At 34.5% G+C, this 21836-nt stretch overlaps 1 protein-coding gene across 26 annotated transcripts in view; it reads left to right on the top strand.

Annotated features, from left to right (window-relative positions):
* Positions 1-21836, top strand: part of LOC145258350 (cGMP-dependent 3',5'-cyclic phosphodiesterase-like) — an 889144-nt gene that overhangs the window by 767979 nt on the left and 99329 nt on the right. For all 26 annotated transcript variants that reach the window (XM_080116605.1, XM_080116606.1, XM_080116604.1 and 23 more), the window contains one exon: positions 13529-13600. In XM_080116605.1, the coding sequence (XP_079972731.1) occupies positions 13529-13600 (72 nt within the window). The remainder of the gene's footprint in view (positions 1-13528; positions 13601-21836) is intronic.

Raw genomic sequence — 21836 nt, 5'->3', positions numbered from 1 at the left:
TCATGACGTACTTGCATGAAAAAAATATTTAATAGAAATTATAATTAATTGAAGTTCTGTAAGTATTAGTTATGAATAAAGTAATGAGGTTTGGTACCTTACTTCCCGTCAATAGACAAGATGTCTGACACCTTATTACCTTAGTCACAACTAATAATTACAAATAACTCACAAATGAGTAGATTACCCCCCAAAAAAATTGGTTTTGACTAATTTTAGTAATTGTATTTCCTTTACTGTAATGTTACCAATAGTAACCTTTACCATTTTTTCTATTTTCAACAGGTTTTTATGTAAATATCTTCTGTCATGACACGTTTAGAAAATGTTTATAGTATTCAAAAGTAACGTGTAATTTTTTTTTTTTTTTTCACTATTCTGAACAAAATTCAAATTATAAATATTCTTTTGCATTAAATACTAATTGCTTCTCATCTATTTTTTTTTTTTTTTTTTTTCATTGTAAAGTATTTAACACACTTTCTTAGGGAAGGTATTGTTAGCAATATTAGAGTCCCACCATGCATAATCATACTGACACACCAGTTCCGTTAGATCACCAAAGTTAAGCAAAGTTTAGCCTGGTCACTACTAAAATGGGTTCCAATTTGGGAATTCCGTGTGCTGAATGTGGTCGCCACTTATCTCAGCATTGTTTCCAGTCATCCTGCACCTCTCCTTGCCACTGGACTCGAGCAGTGCCGATTCAGAGGAGGTGTGGTTGGGGGGGGGCAACTCTTGCCTCATAATTACACACGTAGCTATCCTTACAGGAATATCCATGGTCTTTTGAGACTGAACAGAGGCTTCCATTACAGTTCCTCCCCCAAACAAAAATTATCAACTACAAATTAATAAAATTCTCAATCCTCTCTGAAATCCAACCGTATTTGGTACAAATGAAGTTTATTCTATGCCTAATTTGTCAGATTCAGCTGCGCATGTATGACAGTCTGTTTTATCATTGTTCAATGATATGCAGAGACACTTGTGATCTGTAGAGTTGTGATCCTGGATCGACTTCATACTCACCAGACTGTGATCACCCAGATTTTTTTTTTTTTTATGGCATTATTTCAAAGATAATGTCTATCAAAATGATCCTCAGACTATTTCTGAAGTGAAGCTAAAATTATAGAGTAGCATGTCAGTTGACAATTTTGTACCCAGAAATCATCTTTGGATCATTCTGTCACCACCGTCTTTCGTATCCAGGTGAATAATTTTCTTATGTAGGCAGTGGAGTGCTAAAATTGAAGTTCTTGAGGTGAGACTGGCAGGTTTATAATTCAGCTCTTATCATTGTATAAAGATAAAACAGACAATTTAACATGCATGATTGGAACTTGGAAAAAGTTAAGTAGAGATTGAAGTCTATTACAAAAAAATAATTCTGAATTTTAAGGATTTCCTGTGTGGCATTTTTTGTGGGTCACCCTATGTTTACATATGAGGTGTCTTCCAATAAGTTTCCAGACTTTTTTTTTCGTATGGGCACTTTTATTGATAGTGCACACATGAAACTCTAGTCCCTTGCAAAGTAATCTCCTCCGGCTGCAATGCATTTGTTGTACCATTCCAACAACTTCTAGAAGGCCCCATGGAAGTCCTCTGTGAGTGTGTCAATGACCCTTGTCACAGCCTTTTCATCTCAAATGTCTCATAACGACAGCCTGTAAGGTTTTCTTTTGAGCTTAGGGAATAACCAAAAGTCAAAGAGCAAGGTCTGGACTAGAGGGAGAGTGAGTAACTGTCTTGATGCCCATGACATCTTTCTGTTCTTCTGAGCACCCTTTGTGCAAATCTTCCTTGAATCTCTTATGCCACTCAAACGCTTGCATAATTCATGCAAGATGGTCCAAAAGCAGTCTGTAGCATTCCATACGTTTCTGTGGCATTTTCCCCAAGTTTAAAACATTTTCTTTCCTATCGTTTTTCTAAAGTGTCCTCATGTCCAGATTGCATTTTTGAAATTCTTCAGTTATGACAATCAGGCTTTAGTGTATTCCAATTCCTTCTGCAGCTGTTCATTTGAACCTAAAATCATAAAAATTAGTCAGTCATCTCATAAGATGTATAGCAATAACATACTATTCCTATTCACGCTGTATGCCACAATTGTCTACTCTTATTCTTTGCTCTTTAAGTGATGATAAAGTTTTATAGTCATTTTTTATAAGTGAGCATGGAGAATCCCGGCAGTATCTTCATTGTCAAACATTGAACACATTCCAACTGTATATCTCTTTGAAGGTGAAGATTTGTTGCTTGGATGGTATACTCCAGAATGGGTCATACCAGGGTTATGTATAGGAGATGGAAAATGTTCGCTGTTAGATTTAAAAAGAATATTCAGATAAACTAAAGACGTCCCCTGACTTTGCTGGCCATCTTAATACAGCGATTGGTTTGAAGTTGTCCACAACTTGACCAAAATCCTTTGCATTAGCAACGATGTTGAGTGGTTGAGGTGGAAAACCAATGGCTGAGGAAGGCAGTAGGCAGGGAGGCAATAAGTAAATGACTGCATTTTGCTGAGTTCAGAGGTAAATCCTGGCCTGAAAATAAGAACCAGATCCTGTTGAGATGGTCTTACAGTTGATCATAGTTGCTTTCTGGTGATACCAGTTTTACGTAGTCTGCAAAGAGTTGTACATTTTTCGATCAATTCATCAGGTAGATCAGATATACAAGACTGGACCCCGGGAAGATCTTTGAGGCACTCAACTGCCTTCATGAAAAGAAAAGCATTCACCTGGATATGAAAGGTGTGTTGGTTACAGAATGAGCCAAACCACTTTATTATCAGAAAATGAATTTTGTATGAATAAACATATGAACAAATCATTAACTGTCAAGCACTTTGGAAAGTCTAAGATCAGTATGTTTACACCGCCGGCTTCATCCATGCATTATTTTGGTAACTTATTTTTTTTATTTTTATTTATTTATTTATTTTTTTTTAAATGTCTTAAGGTGTAACTGCTTATCAAGGCCACTCATGGAGAAGAGTTAAGGAGTTTGCCTGATGGATTGAGCGATAACATTAGTAACGAGCATTGCAACTGTGAGAGATTGGTTTATAAGGATACCTCGACAAGAATTGGATTTGAAAACGACTGTTGTAGTCGGTTAAGAAGCAGGCACATCATGATTTGTGTTCCACAGAGAGGTAGTTCTTAGAAATAAACTTTCTTGTGAGCAGCAGATTAGTTAACCAGGATCAAATCCATGTTATGATGCAAAAATACCATTGGGGCCTAGGAAGGGGTTCTTGATCGCCCTCTTGAAAGGTTTTCATAATCTTGCAGATAATTGATGTGAGACTGACAGGTTGATAATTCAGCTTTTTCTTGCTGCCTTTAAATATTGGATACATGGTCGCTATTCTCGAGTTATTACATACGACACTTTCCTCAAGTGAGGCATTGAAAAGGTTTGCTAAAGGGCACATCAAAATAGGTGCAAAAACTAGCAACACAGCTGAGTAGATCTCGTCAGGACTGTTTTATGCAAGCTCCAGCCTGATAAGTCACAATCTGCACTGTTTTTTCTCTTCAGTCATCAATGCGATAAATTGAGGAATCCTTGATCCAAAGAAAGTACTCTGAGAGGAAGGGTTGTTAATGATCTTGCCATCTAATTACAGAGTATTCCTCGTGTTTTAATTAATAGTTTAACAATGAAGAATTGTACGTAGCTACATATCATTTAAATTTTATGGTAAATTTAGTTTTTTCAAATGTAGTCCACTAGAGAATGTGTGGATATCCCTTGTAGCCATCAGGACAAAAGTTTTGCTCGCCTGTTTTAGATTATTTTAATAACATTTGCAGCATTTTGTTATTTTCAATAATTTGAAAGAAAAAAATCCAATATGTCAATTTCCACTGTAAAATGAATATAATAGAAGTAAGCATGTAAGGAAATATCTTTAGGCTTAATGTTATTTCTCTAAACTTTTTTTTTTTATTATTATTCTATAACCTTCAGCTGTCAAAGTGGTAAGTAATTTTGGTGAAGTAAAAAAAAAAAAAAAAAATTTATTAAAATCAGATTTTTTTGTTTACAGATGTTATGAACTTGGAAAAGATGACAATCGATAATTTTAGTTTAATTTTTTTCTGATGGAAATATTCTTCAACCTACTTCATTGTTGCTAGTTATTTTTCTCTCATATGTATTGATATCTTTGAATTCAAGGATATCTGAAAATTTTCAAAGACTAAATCTATATTTGTTTTCTAATAGTTATATATTTTTGGAAAAAATATACTAATCAGGTTAAAAGTAGCTTACAAATTAAAAATAAACTCGATAAATTCAGAAATAATAATTAAAAAAAAATGAATTTACAAAGACATTTTGGGATTAGACATTATCCTCAAGTGTCTAAGGTACAGAAGTTTGTCATGATAACCTGGGATAGGGGATTTGCCTACAAGTAAACCCTGACTAAATATTCATGGCCCAAATAAGATCTCATTATTGATTACCCACTTTATCCAAATTTATTTCCACATTAAAAACCGACTATGTACCTAACTCGGCTCACATGGGAAGGCAAGTAAATCAGGACTTGATAAGGGATCATGTTGAAGGGTAAGCCATGTAGTTTGTTTATTGGGGAATTCAAATGAGCTTTGTACAGCATCAGTCACATAAATTTCAGATCAATTTTCAGTATTTAGCTTATCTGGATTTGGTTGCATTCTTCAAGCACCAGCTGAAGGTCAAGATCAGATGTAATAGAAAAAGATTACATTCCTTGGTATTTAAAAAAAAGTGAATACAACTAGTGAGTATGTTCCCTAAACATGACGCGCGTGGTTCCTGGTCTTGTTGAACTCCAGTCTTTCGGGTAAGTTTAGCTTCTTAGTCAAGTGAATGAGTCTCCATTCAACCCGGTAATAAAGATGCTCACTCTCTACCTTCATTTTCTTGTCCTCAACCTTCTCCAAATTGTATTTATCTTGGAAATACATCCCTATTTATTTTTATTGCTACTTAGAATCCACTCACATTTAGAGATTAAGCTACTTGTTTTGTGTTCTAAATAAACTGCAGAACCATGGATGATGTGTTCTTTAGAAAGTGCTGAAAGGGTTGTATGGACCGTTTTTTATTTATTTCTCTTTTCTTTCTCCCACCTTATTATTACAATGAATTTATATATAAATATTTATGAAAAATGAAATTTCAAATAAATTTGGAATATTTTAAATGGGATGACCCCTAGAGTAAATGTGGTATTGTGGTGACATGATTCCAGTTAAGCATAGGATAGCCAATTTAATCACTTTTAGACCAAGGTGAGCAACGATCCTTGTTTTCCCCATACTTTTGATAATGTAAATTTTTATATCTCGTGCAAATAAAAATTCAAAGTATCTATTCTGAACTCCATCCTTTTTGGACTGAGACAATTTTAATTTTTGTCTCAAGTCATTCTACGAACCTTGATTTTCCCGACATTAGGACAATGCATGAGTACACAACTCCGTCCTTGTCCAGACTATTTGACCAAGACGGACATCAAGACGGTTCATCACCCTTCCTATAGTCCAGATCTTGCTCCCTGTAACTTTTGATTATTCTCTTAGAGGCTGTCATGAGACAACTGAGATGACAAAGGCTGTAACGAGGGTCACTGACATGCTCACACAAGAGGACTTCCATGGGGCCTTCACAAGTTGTTGGAGTGGTAAAAGTGCATTGCAGCCGGAGGAGATTACTTCAAAAGGGGAATAGTTTCATGTGTGTACTATCATTAAAAGTGTGCATAAGAAAAAAAAGTCTGAACTGATTGAAGTTACCTCATACTTTTGTGTTCTTATATATAAAAGGCTTAACATCAAAAGAAAAAAAGACATTTCTCCTGATTGACAGTGGTAACGCTTTGATGGTAATAGAAGCTCCCTGAACTTACTTTATCCACTTCTAAATCTTACTATCATACTAACACCTTCTCCATCCTCCTCTCAAATGGTATCTTGAAGGTAACAAACAACACATCTATAGCTGTCAATCGCTTTGCTATCTGGATATATTTTCCCCATCCATTTATATCTAAAGGGTTATTTAATTTCCTATTCACTATAGTAAGATTTGGAACAAGGCTAGAAGGTGGAGAAAGCCAGTTAACCCGAGAAGCCATTATGGCTGAGTACAAAAAGAGCTATGAATAGAACCGCCAGCATTTTCTTATAAAGGCGCCTAAGGCAGATGGCAATAACCCAACTTCCCTCAAAAAGTAATACTGAAGAGGGTGCATCTCTTAGGCTCAAGCTGGATTATGTTGCATCCTGACAAAGAAGGGTTTGATGCTGAGGACGGGTTCTTGGTTAAGAATGAAATAGGGCAGAAAATTTACAAGGTTCATAACAATTGTCTTTTTCTTTCTTTTTCTTTCTTTTTCTTTCTTTTTCTTTCTTTTTTTTCTTTTTCTTTCTTTTTTTTCTTTTTCTTTCTTTTTTTTCTTTTTCTTTCTTTTTCTTTCTTTTTTTTCTTTTTCTTTCTTTTTTTTCTTTTTCTTTCTTTTTTTTTCTTTCTTTTTCTTTCTTTTTTTTTTTTTTTTTTTTTTTTTTGTCTCAAATATTCCTTGGCCAATTATAAGCACGTGTTATATTTACAGAAATATAGTACATAGACAAAGAGCTTAAAAGAGAAAAAAGATATACCTTAGTTAGATTTAATTCTTGGCAGTTTTATCTTCTACCCTGTTAGCCAGATAACTCTGACACTATCACGTGGCCACCGACTCTATCACGCTGAAGGGTGGATTTTTTGGCGGGTGGGGGGTACTTCTCGCTTCATTTCGGGTTTCTTTTTGTTCTGTTGGCTTTATGCATTGTATCTCCAGGCAAAAATTTGCTGATTGAAGCAATATGAAGCAAAGCATAAGAACCAAAGTAATTATTGAAACAAATTGAAAACTTCTGTTCATAATGGATTATAAGAAAAAATACTGACTGGCCTTCCTCTGCCTCGAGACAATGGATACTTCCTGAAAGCATAATTAATTTATAGTGAAGGAAGTATTGAGCAATTTGGATCCTGACACTGCATTGCTTAAGTTCAGTCATCATCTGTTTTAAGGGGCTGTTATACATGCTAGCATGTGTTGGATGACTTCTATAAATTGACTTAAAAAATACCAGGTCTTTATTTATCCCTCTTTCTCTCAAATTTATCCTTATCACTTCCTTGTATGTTTTCTTTGGCGTTTCCCTTGGCAACTGACTTAGATTTTGAAGAGTTGAGATAAGTCAAGCACTCTCATCTATTCTTTAAATGTTAGAAAACTAGCGAAGTCTTCTGTTCTGTACAAATCTCCCTGTATTCTCCAAATTTAATCTTCGTGGTGGGGATTAGGGTTATATTATAGGATTTCTGGTAGTTTTAATTTACTTGGATTCGTGTAATATTCTTACTATGTCATTTTTTTTCAACTTGGTTGTTCATCATTATTCTTATTACATGAATTGGTTTCTGCATTCGAGGATTTTTCTTAATATTTGAGCTGTATTCATCAGCGATATGTAGATCTTAAAACAATTCTCATCTTGTTTGCAAACAATATTTTATTTAATACTAGCATGAATGCCCGACGTTGCCCGGGTGTTTGGAGGTGTACGTTAAACAAAAAAAAGGTCAATTTTTTAACTTTGACCTCTATTATGACCCCTTAGCATTTATTGTTTTGGGCTCAAATTAAGTTAAGTTAGATCCATGTCCAAAGAACCTATATCTTAAATTTCAAGTGTTTAGACCCAAAATTGGCGGAGGAGTTTGGTAGAGTTCTCAAAGGTCAAATCGTTGAACTTTGTCTCCTTAACAGCCAAGTTTCTGGGCGAAAACGGATCACATAGATTTTCCCAAATCTCAGTACCCTGTATATCAAATTTCGAGTCTGTAAACTAAAAATTGACAGTTATTGCGTAGGAAAATGTACACACACAGACACGTTCACTTTTATAGATATATAGATTAATACTTCAAGTAAGCTGCTTATGGTACTTGGTATGATGTTACTATACCAAGAAACAAATATATTTTTCTGCTACAAATTACACATATTCAAAAAGAAAATTTACTTAAACATCAGTTGTGAAAGAAATCAAACTTCCCTTTCTCCTACGTTTATCATTTAGTTTGTATTGTTTACTTTACAAGCGATATTATTGCTGTCAGCTGCTGCTTGTATTCACTTAAATATATACTGGACTACTTTCTTTAGTGTTGCACACAAAAGAATAGCAATTTACACACAGCCATTGAGACATGATCCATATTATTGCATTATAGATTACTAGCAAGCCGCCCGGCGTTGCCCAGTCATAAAATATGCTTAAATGTGATATTTTCATTCATGCAGGTTTCATATTTATTATTGTCCATTCTCTATCCATTATTAATTATTATATTGTACCCAATATATAGTGATTTCAAATTAAAAAAAAAAAAAAAAAAAAAAAAACATATATAAAAATAACTTGGGTGCCATCACTCGAATCAAAACCAAAACATAGCTCTCCAGCCTTATTTGTTAAACTCTGAACTACACACACATATATATATATGAAATTATTTAATCTATAAATGTATATGTATGCATGTGTAAAAGAGCATTTTAAGTTAACCTAGGCCTGCTAAGTTCCAATTATTTAAATTTTGACCTTTAGCAACTATTTTTACTGGCTAAAAACAAAATCGAATTTGTTCCACAGGTTCAAATCCCCTATATATAAAGTTTTAAGTCTGTAGGCCAAAAATCGACAGTTTAGTCGAGGCTGCTCCTGAGATAGACACGGTCACTTATATATATATTATGATTGCTAAAAAATTCATCAGCTTCCAAAAGTAGATGCAAAGTTTTGATTAAACGTGTAACATGTAATTTAGAAAGTAACAAATTTAATTCCAACCACCCATAGAATCGTTACTTTTTTTTTGACAAAGGAGTCACCACTGATCAAGGCCAAAAGGCCACTCGAAGATAAGGGTTAAAGAGTGTACAGTAGTCAATGGATGGGACAATATCGGAGTAATCGTTAGTAGTGGAAATTTGGTAAATTGGATTAAGAGGAACAGCTCATCAAGAACTTGTTTACATTGGACTTGAAGACGACCATAGTGTAGTCGGCTGGAAAGCAGGCAAATGGAAGAGTACCACAGGTGTGCAGTTCTAAGAAAGCTTTGTTCATGGAATCTACGTTTAGGTTTGGACACAGATAAAGAGGTGGGGGAAATTATTGATAGCATTTGCAACTAGATGAGTGTTTCAAATGAAAGTTTGGCTAGGGGGGGGCATAGATTGAAGCTCAGACGAGCACTTGCCATGAAAATAACGATAAAGCAGAGACAGAATCGCAACGTCTCTTCTGTAAGAAAGAGGTTGCAGGGAAGAGAAAATTTAATTCACAATGCTCTTTACAATAAGATATTTGGTACGCACGAAGTTCAGTCTATGATTGACTTGTCCAAGTCTCATTTAAGAATATTCAATAGTCTTTTTATTGCCATTTAATTATATGCGCGTCTGCTTTGCAAACTAATTTGGATACAACTTATTCTGTCTGTGATGGTCTTTTTTGGTTTAGTTGTATATAGGATTGTGAATTAATGATTCATGGGTAGAAAAATAATTTGTTTTTAGGGGTAGGGGGTTACCCTGTATTAATATTGTTAATTCCTATGATTCTTTTGTTCCTATGCATATCGTTAAAATACAAACTATTTCATATATATATATATATATATATATATATATATATATATATATATTACATATTACTCACATTTACTCTTAAGGCGTATCACCACTTGGACATAAGGTTACTATTTGGGACCAGGTGTTAGTTTACTTACATTTAAACTTCTGCATATCAGTACAGTCAGGGAAGCAAGTATCAGAAAGGGAATTCCAAAGTCCAGCTGATCGGGGGGAAGAAACTATTAGGGAAGAAAATTTTCTGGCATTTAGGGACCTCAACAGTGAAGGGGTGAGATTTTGTTGCTAAGCAGGTTTGTCAGGGATATGCACGTTGTGGTGGCAATGGGTTCATCAGAGCATATTCCATTAAAATACTTGTAAAAAGTATAGAGATGCAACATTGTGGTGATGGGACAGGAGTTGGAGCTTAGTTGACAAAGTGGGACCTATTAAATTGAAAACTTTTTGGGACCCTATCCAAGAGGGAGAGGTTAGTTGCAGATGCACCAGCAATACTCCATGCATGGGCGAATGGTGGATTTTTAGAGGTACAGGATCTTCTTGGGTGTGAGTAGCCTTCTAGCTTGATAAAGGGAACCCACCTTCTTTGCAGCAGCCTTTGCAATGTCCTTAATGTATTTGTTTTAGTGTGTGTGTGTGTATCAATTTTGTTTAAAGTATGTCTTGAAAAGAAAATATTGGTTCATGTGTTTTCAAATACTTTTGTGCAATCCTTAGCCACATTTTTCTATTGGAGTGGCAAGGAGAAATCTAGGACGACTCGAAACAATGCTGAGATAAGCGGAGATCACATACAGCACCTGTACCTGACCAGCTTCAACGTTGCATAACTTCAGTGATCTAACAGGAACCAGTGTGTCAACGTGATTATTATTATTATAATATGGCTATGAAATAAAGCCTGTTAAACATTTGTGTGTAAAACTAGACAAAATATGCACAGACTGAAGTTTATTTCTACCAAATATGAGAGATTGCAGAAAGTAATGTAAATATTTTTAACAAGTCCATGGATGTCATTGGAGGGAATGACCTTGTAGCTTACGTGGATTTGTGGCAAAAAAAAATTTACTCTTCAGTGTCCAAAATGAAAATGCTTAAACTCGTTTCTATGTGTGTCTCTCGGTACATACGCTCGCCTGAATTAAAACATTCTAAACCAATCCATTTCTGTGAATTTATAAAAATTGTGGTTTTCAATCCACCTGCAAAAAAAGCTCGATTTTTCTTCGATAAATAGCTTAACCGAAATCCACGACAGAGCCAAGATTTTTGTTGCCTCGGCATCCGTCTTCGCTCTCCCTGTGAAGCTTGGCATTTATTGCTACTATTCTAACTCATGCTTACAGTTATAAGCATATACACGTAGACATTAATGAACACACACAAGTATTTAACTTTTTCTAATTATCATATGCTCATCAAAAACCGATGTATAAACGTATTCATTTAAATATTCATAACTTTTCCCACTGAACTTTCTTTCTACAATGAAAACAAATGAATATTGACTCTTAATAACTTAATGAAATACTAGCAGGACCTGTGGAAATTCCACAGGGGGCTCATTCATATGTAATATACTGATGATGCTCTGATATTATTGTAGCTCTTTTGTTAAAGCTACAAAAGTATTTATCTATGCTAGCAGGGACACCCGGCGTAGCCCAGTCATAAAGTATGCTTAAATATGATATTTTAATTCTTGCAGATTTCGTATATATTATTATCGTTAATGTTCTATCGATTTTTATATATTATAAAATTGCCATTTCAAAAATTAAAAAATATATCTGACTTGGGTTCATCAACTTGAATCGTAATCGAATCCCAAAATTCTGATATATATATATATATATATATATAACTTTAATTCCTTCAGCTATAATTGAAACCGAAACCAAAAATTATGAAGAATTCTTGATAAAATTATTTATAAAAAAAATTTAATGACTTAAGTGCTTCCAGCTATAACCGAAACCAAAACATATGAAGAATTGTTATGGTAAAATTATTTATTACAAGAAATGGAAGTACATAACAATTAAACGACCCGGATGTAAGCGTGACACACAAAAAACACATATACTATCGTATTAATATATAGATTTGTAATTGAGTGGAGAAATTTTGAATACGGTTTTTCAGATCCGTGGATAATTGATAAATTATCCACTCTGACTTCCTCGATATGTTAGCTAATGAATCTCCCTTGTTGTACAAGAACTACAAAAAATATTAACATTCTGTTTTCCTATCTATGTAAACTTTTATTTTAAACTTATAAATTCCTTTGTGAATTAATGCTTTTGAACACATTTTGTTTTCGATAAACTATTAAACACAATCTCACATTTAAAAACAGTTTCCACTAAAATACCTCCCTAAAATCGAATCGTCCAAAAAATCTACCACCCAAATTGGAACCCTTAAAATGGGATCTCCAAAGACTATCTAGTGTGGTGCTCTATTGTTTTACTCCACATGGGTTGGCGAGCACCCGCCTCCCTTTTCCACATAGATTGAGTAATAGATTAAAACATTATTCCAGAATATGCTAAAAGTAAGACATGCATTGGTTTTGTTCAAAATTCGCTGATAGATAAAAACAACGGTTTCAAGCGGAGGATATTTGGATTACCTGTGCTGAAAAAAAATATGGAAAAAAAATCCGAAAATACTGCAAAAGGTAACCAAAAGCATAAAAAAACACGAATTGACTAAATCCGAATAATTACAAACTATATGTTAATGGAAACGCTTGAAAGAAATATTTAAATTCCAACTCCTATCTTGATTTCAGAAGAATAACAATGTAAGCCAACTTGTATTGGATAAATTCTTTTGGCATGTATTTTTTTTTTCTTTACATGGTAGCCACCACTTATCAAAAGCCACTCGAGGACAAGGATTAATAAGTGTACAGGAGACATGGAGACAAACATGTATTAATAGTTAGTGGTGGGAATAGAGTAGAAACGAATTATTTAGGGAAATGGTTCAACAAGAATTTGTTTACATTGGACTTGAGAACGACCATATTGTAGTCAGCTTTGTTCATGGAATTTGCATTTAGATTTAGGCACAAATGGAGAGTGGGGGTAAACTGTTGATGGTCGTTGTAGCTAAAGGAGTGTTTCTTGTGAAAGTTGGGAGAGGGCATAGATTGAAATTCTGACGAGCACTTGCCATGAAAATAGCGATAGAGCAGAGACAGGTTCGCAACGTCTTTTCTGTGGGAAAAGGAGTTACAAGGAAGAAATGGGGCCATCACTTACTTTCGAAGTTGGCTATATTTATTTCTTGTATCTCTGTATCTTTAATTCTCTATGCATTATTATGCGATATTATGCATTTCTACAACGTTAATAGTCAATTTTTTATTCCCCCCTCCTCTACACCTAACATAATCAACTGTAAATCTGCATACACCAAGTGTTCCCGACTGATTAAAAATAATTGTATGAACAATCTCCCATTGATGAGGGGGAAAGTTGTATGCACTGTTTTCAGTCACTTTTTTTTTTTGTAATATACTAAATTTATCTCTTAACTGATTTTTTTTTCTCAATTTTTTTTTGTTTTGGAAATAACAGCCAAGATGTGATTTATATGGTTTTATATATATATATATATATATATGAAATACACATTAAAATTAATGGTTTTATATATGTATGAAATACACATTAAAATTAAAACGAGATTGTTTTTGAAGAGAAACAACTGGTAGAACATCCATACGTGTTTCTCGTTTAATAATTTACTCTTTTAAAATTGTCTAATTTACAGAACGAAAATGAAAATACATTCGGAGCTGCACTGAAACGAAAAGAACCAATTACCGAAAAGGACTTACCAAATGTAAGTGATGCTGTTTTGTTGCACTTTTATTTTAAAGACGTTTTGTTGCTTTTACTCGCCTTGTCTCATTATATTTTGTTTAACATCCATTTTTTTTTTTTTTTAAGTTTGTGTAATATAACAGTCTTATGTATTATACTAGCCTGGGTGCCTGGCGTTGCCCGGGTGTTTGGAGGTGCGTGTTGAGCAAAAAAAAAAAGTTCTAGTAGGCAGGCAGGCAAGCTCGAACCCGTGACGCGAAGGTGGAAAAGGTGTGTGTGTAAGGGTGTTGGTTGAGCAAAAAAAAAAAAAAAATGGAAAACTGAGCGCAAAAAAAAAAAATAGTAGTAAGCCGGCTCGAACCTGTAACACGCCAGACAAAAAAAGAGGTGAAAAAAAAAACGGTCTTACCGATGTGTCTACCGTGGTTGTGACATCATGGGTGGTTGAAATAATGCCATGTATGCGACGTTGTGGGCGCGAGAGTTGAATGACTTGCAAAAAATGTCAGCAAAAAAAAAAACGACCTTCCCTGTAGAAAACTGCCTAGTTGAGGGTGAAGGAACTAATGTTTGTGGCAAATTTTTCGATATTTGTCATCTGAAGGGTCGAGATTCAAAATGATAGCGATCTCGTGAAAATCCGTCGCCTCTGTCCTAAGTTTTAGGCAGACATTCGTACATACATACATTTAAACACAGGTGAGATTTATAGTACTGATAAACCAACAATCACCAACGTTTTCAGCTTAATGGACTACTAAATCTATGATCTTAAATTTGGCATGGCGCTAATATAATTTTTTTTTTTTTTTTTTTGAATATATACAAATTTTTATATAATAATAAAAACACTCATTTTTAGCAATATAAAATTATAGTGTATCTTTTTTGAAATAACGCTCCATTAAAATGTAACTCTAAGACAGCTGTATTCATTTCCACTTAAGACTGGTGCAGTTTTAATTGCTATGACAACAAAAAATGTCTTTTTGCATAAATATGTTGCTGAAAATTGAATAAACAATTTCCATTACTTTTTCATTGTGATAGGTATTTCTTTTTTTTTTTTTTTTCATAGAGCTAAGAGTCACGTCTTAATAAGGGTGATTGGAATCTAGTTTTGCGACAGTAATCGCAAACGGACTAGTAAGGATTTCTTTTTCGTTCATGCTTAAATTGTTTCATAAAATTGAAATGTCCATTTTCTTTTCTTTTTTATCTTTGTAAACCATCAAATAGTTTGCATGGACCACCGATATAAATTGATGACTCTGTCTAGAGAACACTTTGGGTTCTTTACTCTTTATAGAAATAAGAACCTTTTTACATCCCTACAATCAGTTGAGTAACTCTGAAATTAATTCATCTATATATTTTAAAGATGAGCCATTTCTCGCACTGACAGTGAGAGTAAAACACGAAATTCCAATTCACAATATAACTTTCTAATATGTTTTTGAATTTTTAAGACGAGGATTGATGATTAGTTGGATTATTGTTCTAATTTTGAGTGTTATACTCGCAATGTTTTAGTCGATGTAACCGCCGATCTTCGGGTGTATCTTGTAGAACTCTGGAATCTTTGTCTTTCTGTGGCTGAGCTCATATGGAAGGAAAAAAAGAAAACCATCTATCCTTATGGTACAAAGTGAAAGTTATAGATAGAATGGTGGAGACTCAAAAAAGCAGTACATATCGATTATCTACTCAGCAGACCTAGTATAGAATTTAATACAATATGGGAACTATTAATTAGAAATAAGATGTAACAATACAAATAAATATATACGTAGTAAGATTGTATGTCTAAAAACACAAATAGGCCTTACGGCTCCCAAAGTGCAAACCCTTGGTAAAATTCAGTTGTAAGTTACACCCTTCTGGAGATCAAAGGTGCGACACTTAAAATACAATTGTGAATTACTGAGGACTTCTCAGTCATGGTTGACAAAGCGAGAGGATTCTATCCTCATGAATTATATAAAGGGTTCCATGTGGAATTCCATGCAGATTCCCGAATTTAACAAAAGTTCCAGAGTTTGACAAGATACACCTGAAGATCAGAGAATACATTTACATTGTAAACATAACACAATATGATAACAGTAGTCAAAACAATTCAAATAATGAGCTTTCTAATATATATTGGCTGATTGATTTGCATATTGCTTTGCAAAAGGATGTCTCAATTAAGCATTAGTTTTTATTGCTTTCTAAATCCATATACATAATTATTACCAACTATAAACATCCATGTGGTGTTTAGTAATGGTTTCACACCATATTCATCTATTCTTCGTAGATGTAGTCAGAAACCTCATAGAAATTTTTAATTGAATTCTTTCATCTATTGGGATTAGATTGATCTCATTCTGTGTCTCAAACCTTTTAGATATCTAATATCGGTTATATTTAGGTATTGCATTGACACACTGGTTCTTGTTATATTACTAAAGTTAAGTGACATCGAGCCTGGTTAGTATTAAATGGGTGGCCATTTGAGAATATCAAATGGTGTATTTTGAAGAGTTCTCGGCTTCATTCATCCTGAATTTCTCCTTGTCATTAGACCCAAAAGAAAAATGCCGGTTTAGGACAAGTGTGGTTGGAGATTGTGCAATCCTTGATTTACAAACATAATTTTTTTTACAGTTGGTATCCATTGTCTACCTATACTAATTGAGGCCTCTCATTAGTTTGAGAGCAATCTATCCTAGTCAATTAAATAAAGGGTTCAGATCAAATATCTCATATCAATTTTGACAAGACATTTCAAGAAGCTTTTTTTTTTTTTTTTTACTTTGTAGAAGAGCCTTTTCCCCTCTCCCCTACCCCCCAAATATAGACAAAATGCAGATTTCACTAAAAGAAAAAGTCGGTTTGTAACTTGCTCAAGAGAATGAAATCCATTCAAATACTCCATGTCATAGACTATTTGAATGCAGAGTTACAGTATAATTCAACACTTAACAAAAATGTAAAGAAAATACCAAGAGTTTATAAGGTACATGGTGCATCTCTGGATGCAGTGAAGTCTTCCAGCAAGACTTTGCTTCTTGCACATAAAATCAAGATGACCGAGCATGACTGCTTAACAGTTTCCTACCACTGGTCACCAGAGTTGTGGCTACTCTTCTCAATCGACTGTAACATCCTTGCCTTTCTTTTGAGCATGATTGAGACCAACAAGCACGCCTACAAAACTGTCTACTCTTTGAAGGATGTTATTAAGAGGTTTATTGCTATAGACAAGGACATGGTTGTGGAAGCCTGTGGCTAATTTCATGCCCACCTTGGGATGGTCGTTTTTGCAATGTAACTCTGTTGCTAAATAAATTGTCAGGTCATATGCAAGTTGTTTTATTGCCCATTTCATTTTCTTTTTTTAAGTGTTAGATTTGCCACAACACACTGTATCCCTGCCTCTATATAAACTCATACAGATAGCTGCCTACCATTTTGCAATGCATTTCCCGGGGGCATTTATCTTACATTTTTTTATGGAGAGAACCTTAACCCTAACTTGATGCATCTCTAGACAGAACACAAAAGTAGGTCATGGGCGTGTTCATGATTTGATGGAACTGTTTTATTTTTTTTTTTTTTTGCTAAACTCATTTTTCCATTAAAAGTTAAATAGCATAACAGCCCGTATGTTGTAAAAATATTACTTTTACATCTGACACTATAGTAGTATTATCTTGTGTCTGAAGTAAAAACTATACTATTGTAACAGAGTGCAGACGCACGGATGTATGCAAATGCAGAGCCGTGTACAAAGTGACGTCACTGTAAGAAAAAAAGAAAGACTATAAAAGGAACATGTGGACAGATTGATGATCACATTAGAGACCTGGGTGATGTCACCGCCATAACAAGAAGTCACGTATGGTGGGAGAATGAGGAATAAAGGTCTTTTCTTTAAACCTGAAACAGCAAGTTGAAATTCTTCCCTCTTCTTTGTCTCCTTTGCGATGGAGTCTACGTTATGTTGGGTTTCGAGTGTCTACATGTTAATGTGTGTGTACAACATTATACTATTCTACATCTGGAACTATAGCAGTATTTTGTTTGCTACAGCTTACAATACTATTTTGGACTAATGTAATTCATGCCTAATTTAGTGAAAGTAGTGTAGAACATGTTCTGCTTTCATAATGCCATCCTTTTGTGGGAGTAGGGGTAATGTATCTATTTTAGTCCCATCCTCCCATACATTACTTCCTCCTTTGGGGAGGCACAGGGTAGTATAGTATCTGCTCTATTGTCATGATACAATTTTTTCAGGAGTTACCACCTTTTATTTTATTGAAGGGAGCTGAGTAGTACATTTTTTTTTTTTCAAAGGTAAATTATGTTAGCAATGCTGTACATGAGAAATGTCTAAAAAGTTTTTAAAAAGTCGGTTTGATCTTAAGAGAGAGGATAAAACAAGATGTGCCAAAAATCAAAAAGTAAATCGTTATAAATTAAGAAAAGTATGAGTGTTTGATTGCTTTATATCTAAGCTGAGTCTCCAGCAATTAAAAAGAAAACCTTGGACCTGCTTGTTGTAGTTAAGAATTCAAGGAATTTGACTTCAGAATTATTGAAACTCGTATTATACACATAGGTTATTGGTAATAAAGAAACACAGAGCTTCATAGAAATTACAAATCTTTCTTTATTGGTTGTAGAAATATATTTTTTTTTTTTTTTAAGTTTGAAGCAGGGTAAAAAAGTGAATAGGCAGTGAGTGTTAGAGGTTGATCAAACTGGATCCATCTTGTTGCATTTAACGTTCTGGTGTTTTCTGCTTGTATGTCCCTATTTTTATAAACACATCGCACCCATTTCTGGCATGATTTAGAATGTATTTTGGTACGTTACTCATCCAAATTAGTTTAGGATATGTTTTCTGACTTATTGTTCATTCCTGGAAACAACTATTTATTTTTAATCCACTCGAGTTACTCTCAAGAATCTTATTAAAAGCTTCCATATATTAAAAAAATGTCACAAACAGAAAATCATTTTCTAGTTTAGATGATTATTATTACTACTCACTAGCAGGACTCCTTAACCGGTGTTCCCCGGAAGAAGCACCCCCCCCCCTCCCACACACACACACACACACACACTTCATAAAAAAAATGTTAAGAATGACGTTCGGAATAGACACCCCCAACCTCGCCATGTTAAGAATGGCTTCCGGAATAGCCCCCCCCCCCACAACCTCACCATGTTAAGAATGACTTAGATACTCCCAACCTGGCCATGTTAAGAACGGCTTTTAGAATAGACCCCCTCAACCTAACCATGTTAAGGATGGCTTTTGGAAGGAACCCCCCCCCCCATCCTCACCATGTTAAGAACAGCCTTCAGAATAGATACCCCTAACCTTGCCATGTTAAGGATAAAATTCAGAATAGACACCCCTAATCTAGCCATGTTAAAAAAGGCTTTCAGAATACACCTCCACCCTCATGTTAAGAACGGTTGTTGGAATAGACACCCCCCCCCCAACCTCGCCATGTTAAAAACAGCTTTCAGAATAGACACCACATTTTTTTTAGTGTGGGGGGTGTCAAAATTTGCCCCAGATTTAATCTTGATAATCGTTGTCAGCATACCCACCTGCAAATACTATAAACAAAAAAAAGGAAAAAATTGGGGGAGGGTAGCATTGTTAGTCAGAGAGAAGTAGATATGTTTATCATCCGTGCATACAAATCTGGTGGTCACTGAATTATAGTGCATAATACAGGTTTTTATATCTTGAAAACTACTTGTCTATGCCAAATTTAAATGAGATTGTCTTAATCAGCATAGTCTATAAAAGTCGTCATTTTAAAGAAAATTGTGGAGGTGGACCTAAGGTAAAAATTTACCTAAAAAAACAAAACAAAAAAAAACGAAAAAAAAAACGAAGTTATTGTTTGTGCATTGTCAATAATGAGTCCGGAAAAGAGAAACAAAATACTCCACAGCAAGTATAACTGGTGAGAAAACAAATGTATAACAAATTAATTTTTCCATAAGCAATGTAATTTAGTGTAAAACCCATCTGCATAAAATATTGGTGCGTTAACTTATTTGTAAGCAGTTGACATAAGTAACATGATTAAAGCCTAGGTAACTGTTGGAAAATATATATGTAATTAAAATCGTTCACCGTAATAGTAAATGAAAAAATATAAAAATCGCCCAAAATAAACGAACTAAAACAAAACCAAAAAAAAAAAAAATAGCATCGTGTAAGGGTTGAAAAGCCACTCCAAAATCGAAAAATAAATAATTGTACCCGTAAATGTTGGGCTTTCTGAGGGTGGGGATAATAGCATGTAGACACTTTGTGCATAGATAAATGTAAAGTTACTGGTATTTAAGTTTCTGTTTATGAGCGGTTATTGTTTGTTTTTTGTTTTTTAGCACGATTGCTTCATGTAGATAGCAACGCCATATTGGAAAATTTCTGGAGCCTTCGTTTATGTATGAAGAAGTGGATTCCAGAATAATAGAATTGTCAGGTCTCAGCCAATCAGAATGGGTGGATTTTGAGAAGGGAGAATTATTTTTGAATCAGGAAATGGAAAGATTGTTATGTGTATGTAGCTAGTAACCAGTTACAATGAGTGCAATGGAAGTACTGTAGGAAAATGTAGAAATGGTCCCAGTGTCAACTGGTAGCAGTTGCAGGACTAAATATTTATAGAGAAAAATAGACTCCTTCCTCTATAGATGTTGCGATTGTGATGATGTTACGCCTAGGATGCAATTCAGCATTTTATCATAACTACTTAATGTGTCTAAAATTGTTCAAAAATTACATAAGATAGTGGCTGAATTAGTATGTGGCATCTGTTATTGCAAACCTACGATACTTTGAATTTCGGCAGGCAGAATATCATATAGGAAATTAGGAGTTCTAAAACTGGTCATTATCAGTCAATAACTGGTGGTGTTCTCTGGAGTCTGAATGACAAGTCTCCATAGATTTTTGATAACCATTACAAATGATGTTGTGTTATTGCAACAGCCACTTACCATTGATTTCTTCATTGCAATGACCACAGGTGGTCTCGGATTTGGGTGGCAATAAGCTTCCCAAGTGTCTCAGTACTATCCGCAACCTTCTAATGGATATCTTCTTAGTGCTCTACTTTCTGAGTATTTTCATACTCTTTAACCTTTCAGTCATTTGTATGATATCAGGTGTGGCTGGTACAGTCACTGTGTGTGTGTGTGTGTTTTTTTTTTAAGGGGCGGGTGCATTTTGAAATTTCTTACAGTTCCTTTGGTTTCAAAGGTTTCCTTCCTATTGCAACTTCCATGTGGCTGGATAACGCTGGTAGTTTATCTGAACTGGTTTCTGTATTCAAGGATTTTTAAGATTTCAGCCGTTTTCATTATTTCCTTCCATTGTGTAGTGTCAATCTTTCTTTTGATTCTAATTTCTCCTGGTCTTTTTCTCGTGCTCTTACTATTGTTAGTCTTAACTTTCGTCATATCCTATATCCTTCTCTGTTCTCTAGCAAGCTCCATGTGTTTTTCTTGTTTTATAATTTAGTTTTCACAAGAGTCGTCATTAATGATTAATCCCTGACAAGAGCAGATGGAGTTCACTAGTCGGTTACAATAAGACTACACAGATTTCTAGTACTCTGTGCCTCTTTTGATAATCATTGCAAATCCCTTTGCGTCATTGCAACAACCTTTTACTATTGATTTCTAATTGATAACTATTACTGGCTTTCTCTGGAATTTGATCATAAACCTCCCCAATATTCCAATAATCTTCACACCCTTCAAATGGAGCCCTGGATGGCCCTCTCCTTCCTGTCTTTACATCCTCTTTGTGCCTTCATGACTATTTTATATGGTACTAACCAAGTGCTACTGCTTTTTAGGCGTGGGGGGGATTATTATTAATCTACAAGTGCTACTGTTTTTTAGGCGTGGGGGGGATTATTATTATTAGTTTGCTTTTTGAGGTATAATTTTTAATTATCTTAACTAGTATTTACACTATTAATATAATATTAATATCCAGTATATATCTTCTGTTAAACAGTTCCGATAAAATGCTCCTTTAATTTCATTTTTACCATTTTAAAATGTTCTAATCATGTTAACATACCGCTTCTCATCAGATTACCGAAGTTAAGCAACATTGAGCTTGGTTAGTTCCAGGTGGGTGACAATTTGGGAAATCTAGACACTGTATGTGCTCTCCGTCTATCTTGGCATTTGTTTCCAGTCGTCCTGAACATACA

Source organism: Euprymna scolopes, chromosome 3, assembly GCF_053919585.1.
Source record: "Euprymna scolopes isolate OS-2025 chromosome 3, ASM5391958v1, whole genome shotgun sequence".
Classification (NCBI taxonomy): Eukaryota; Metazoa; Mollusca; class Cephalopoda; order Sepiida; family Sepiolidae; genus Euprymna; species Euprymna scolopes.
The sequence above is the reverse complement of the archived record's forward strand: the minus strand, read 5'-3'. Positions and strand labels throughout refer to the sequence as shown.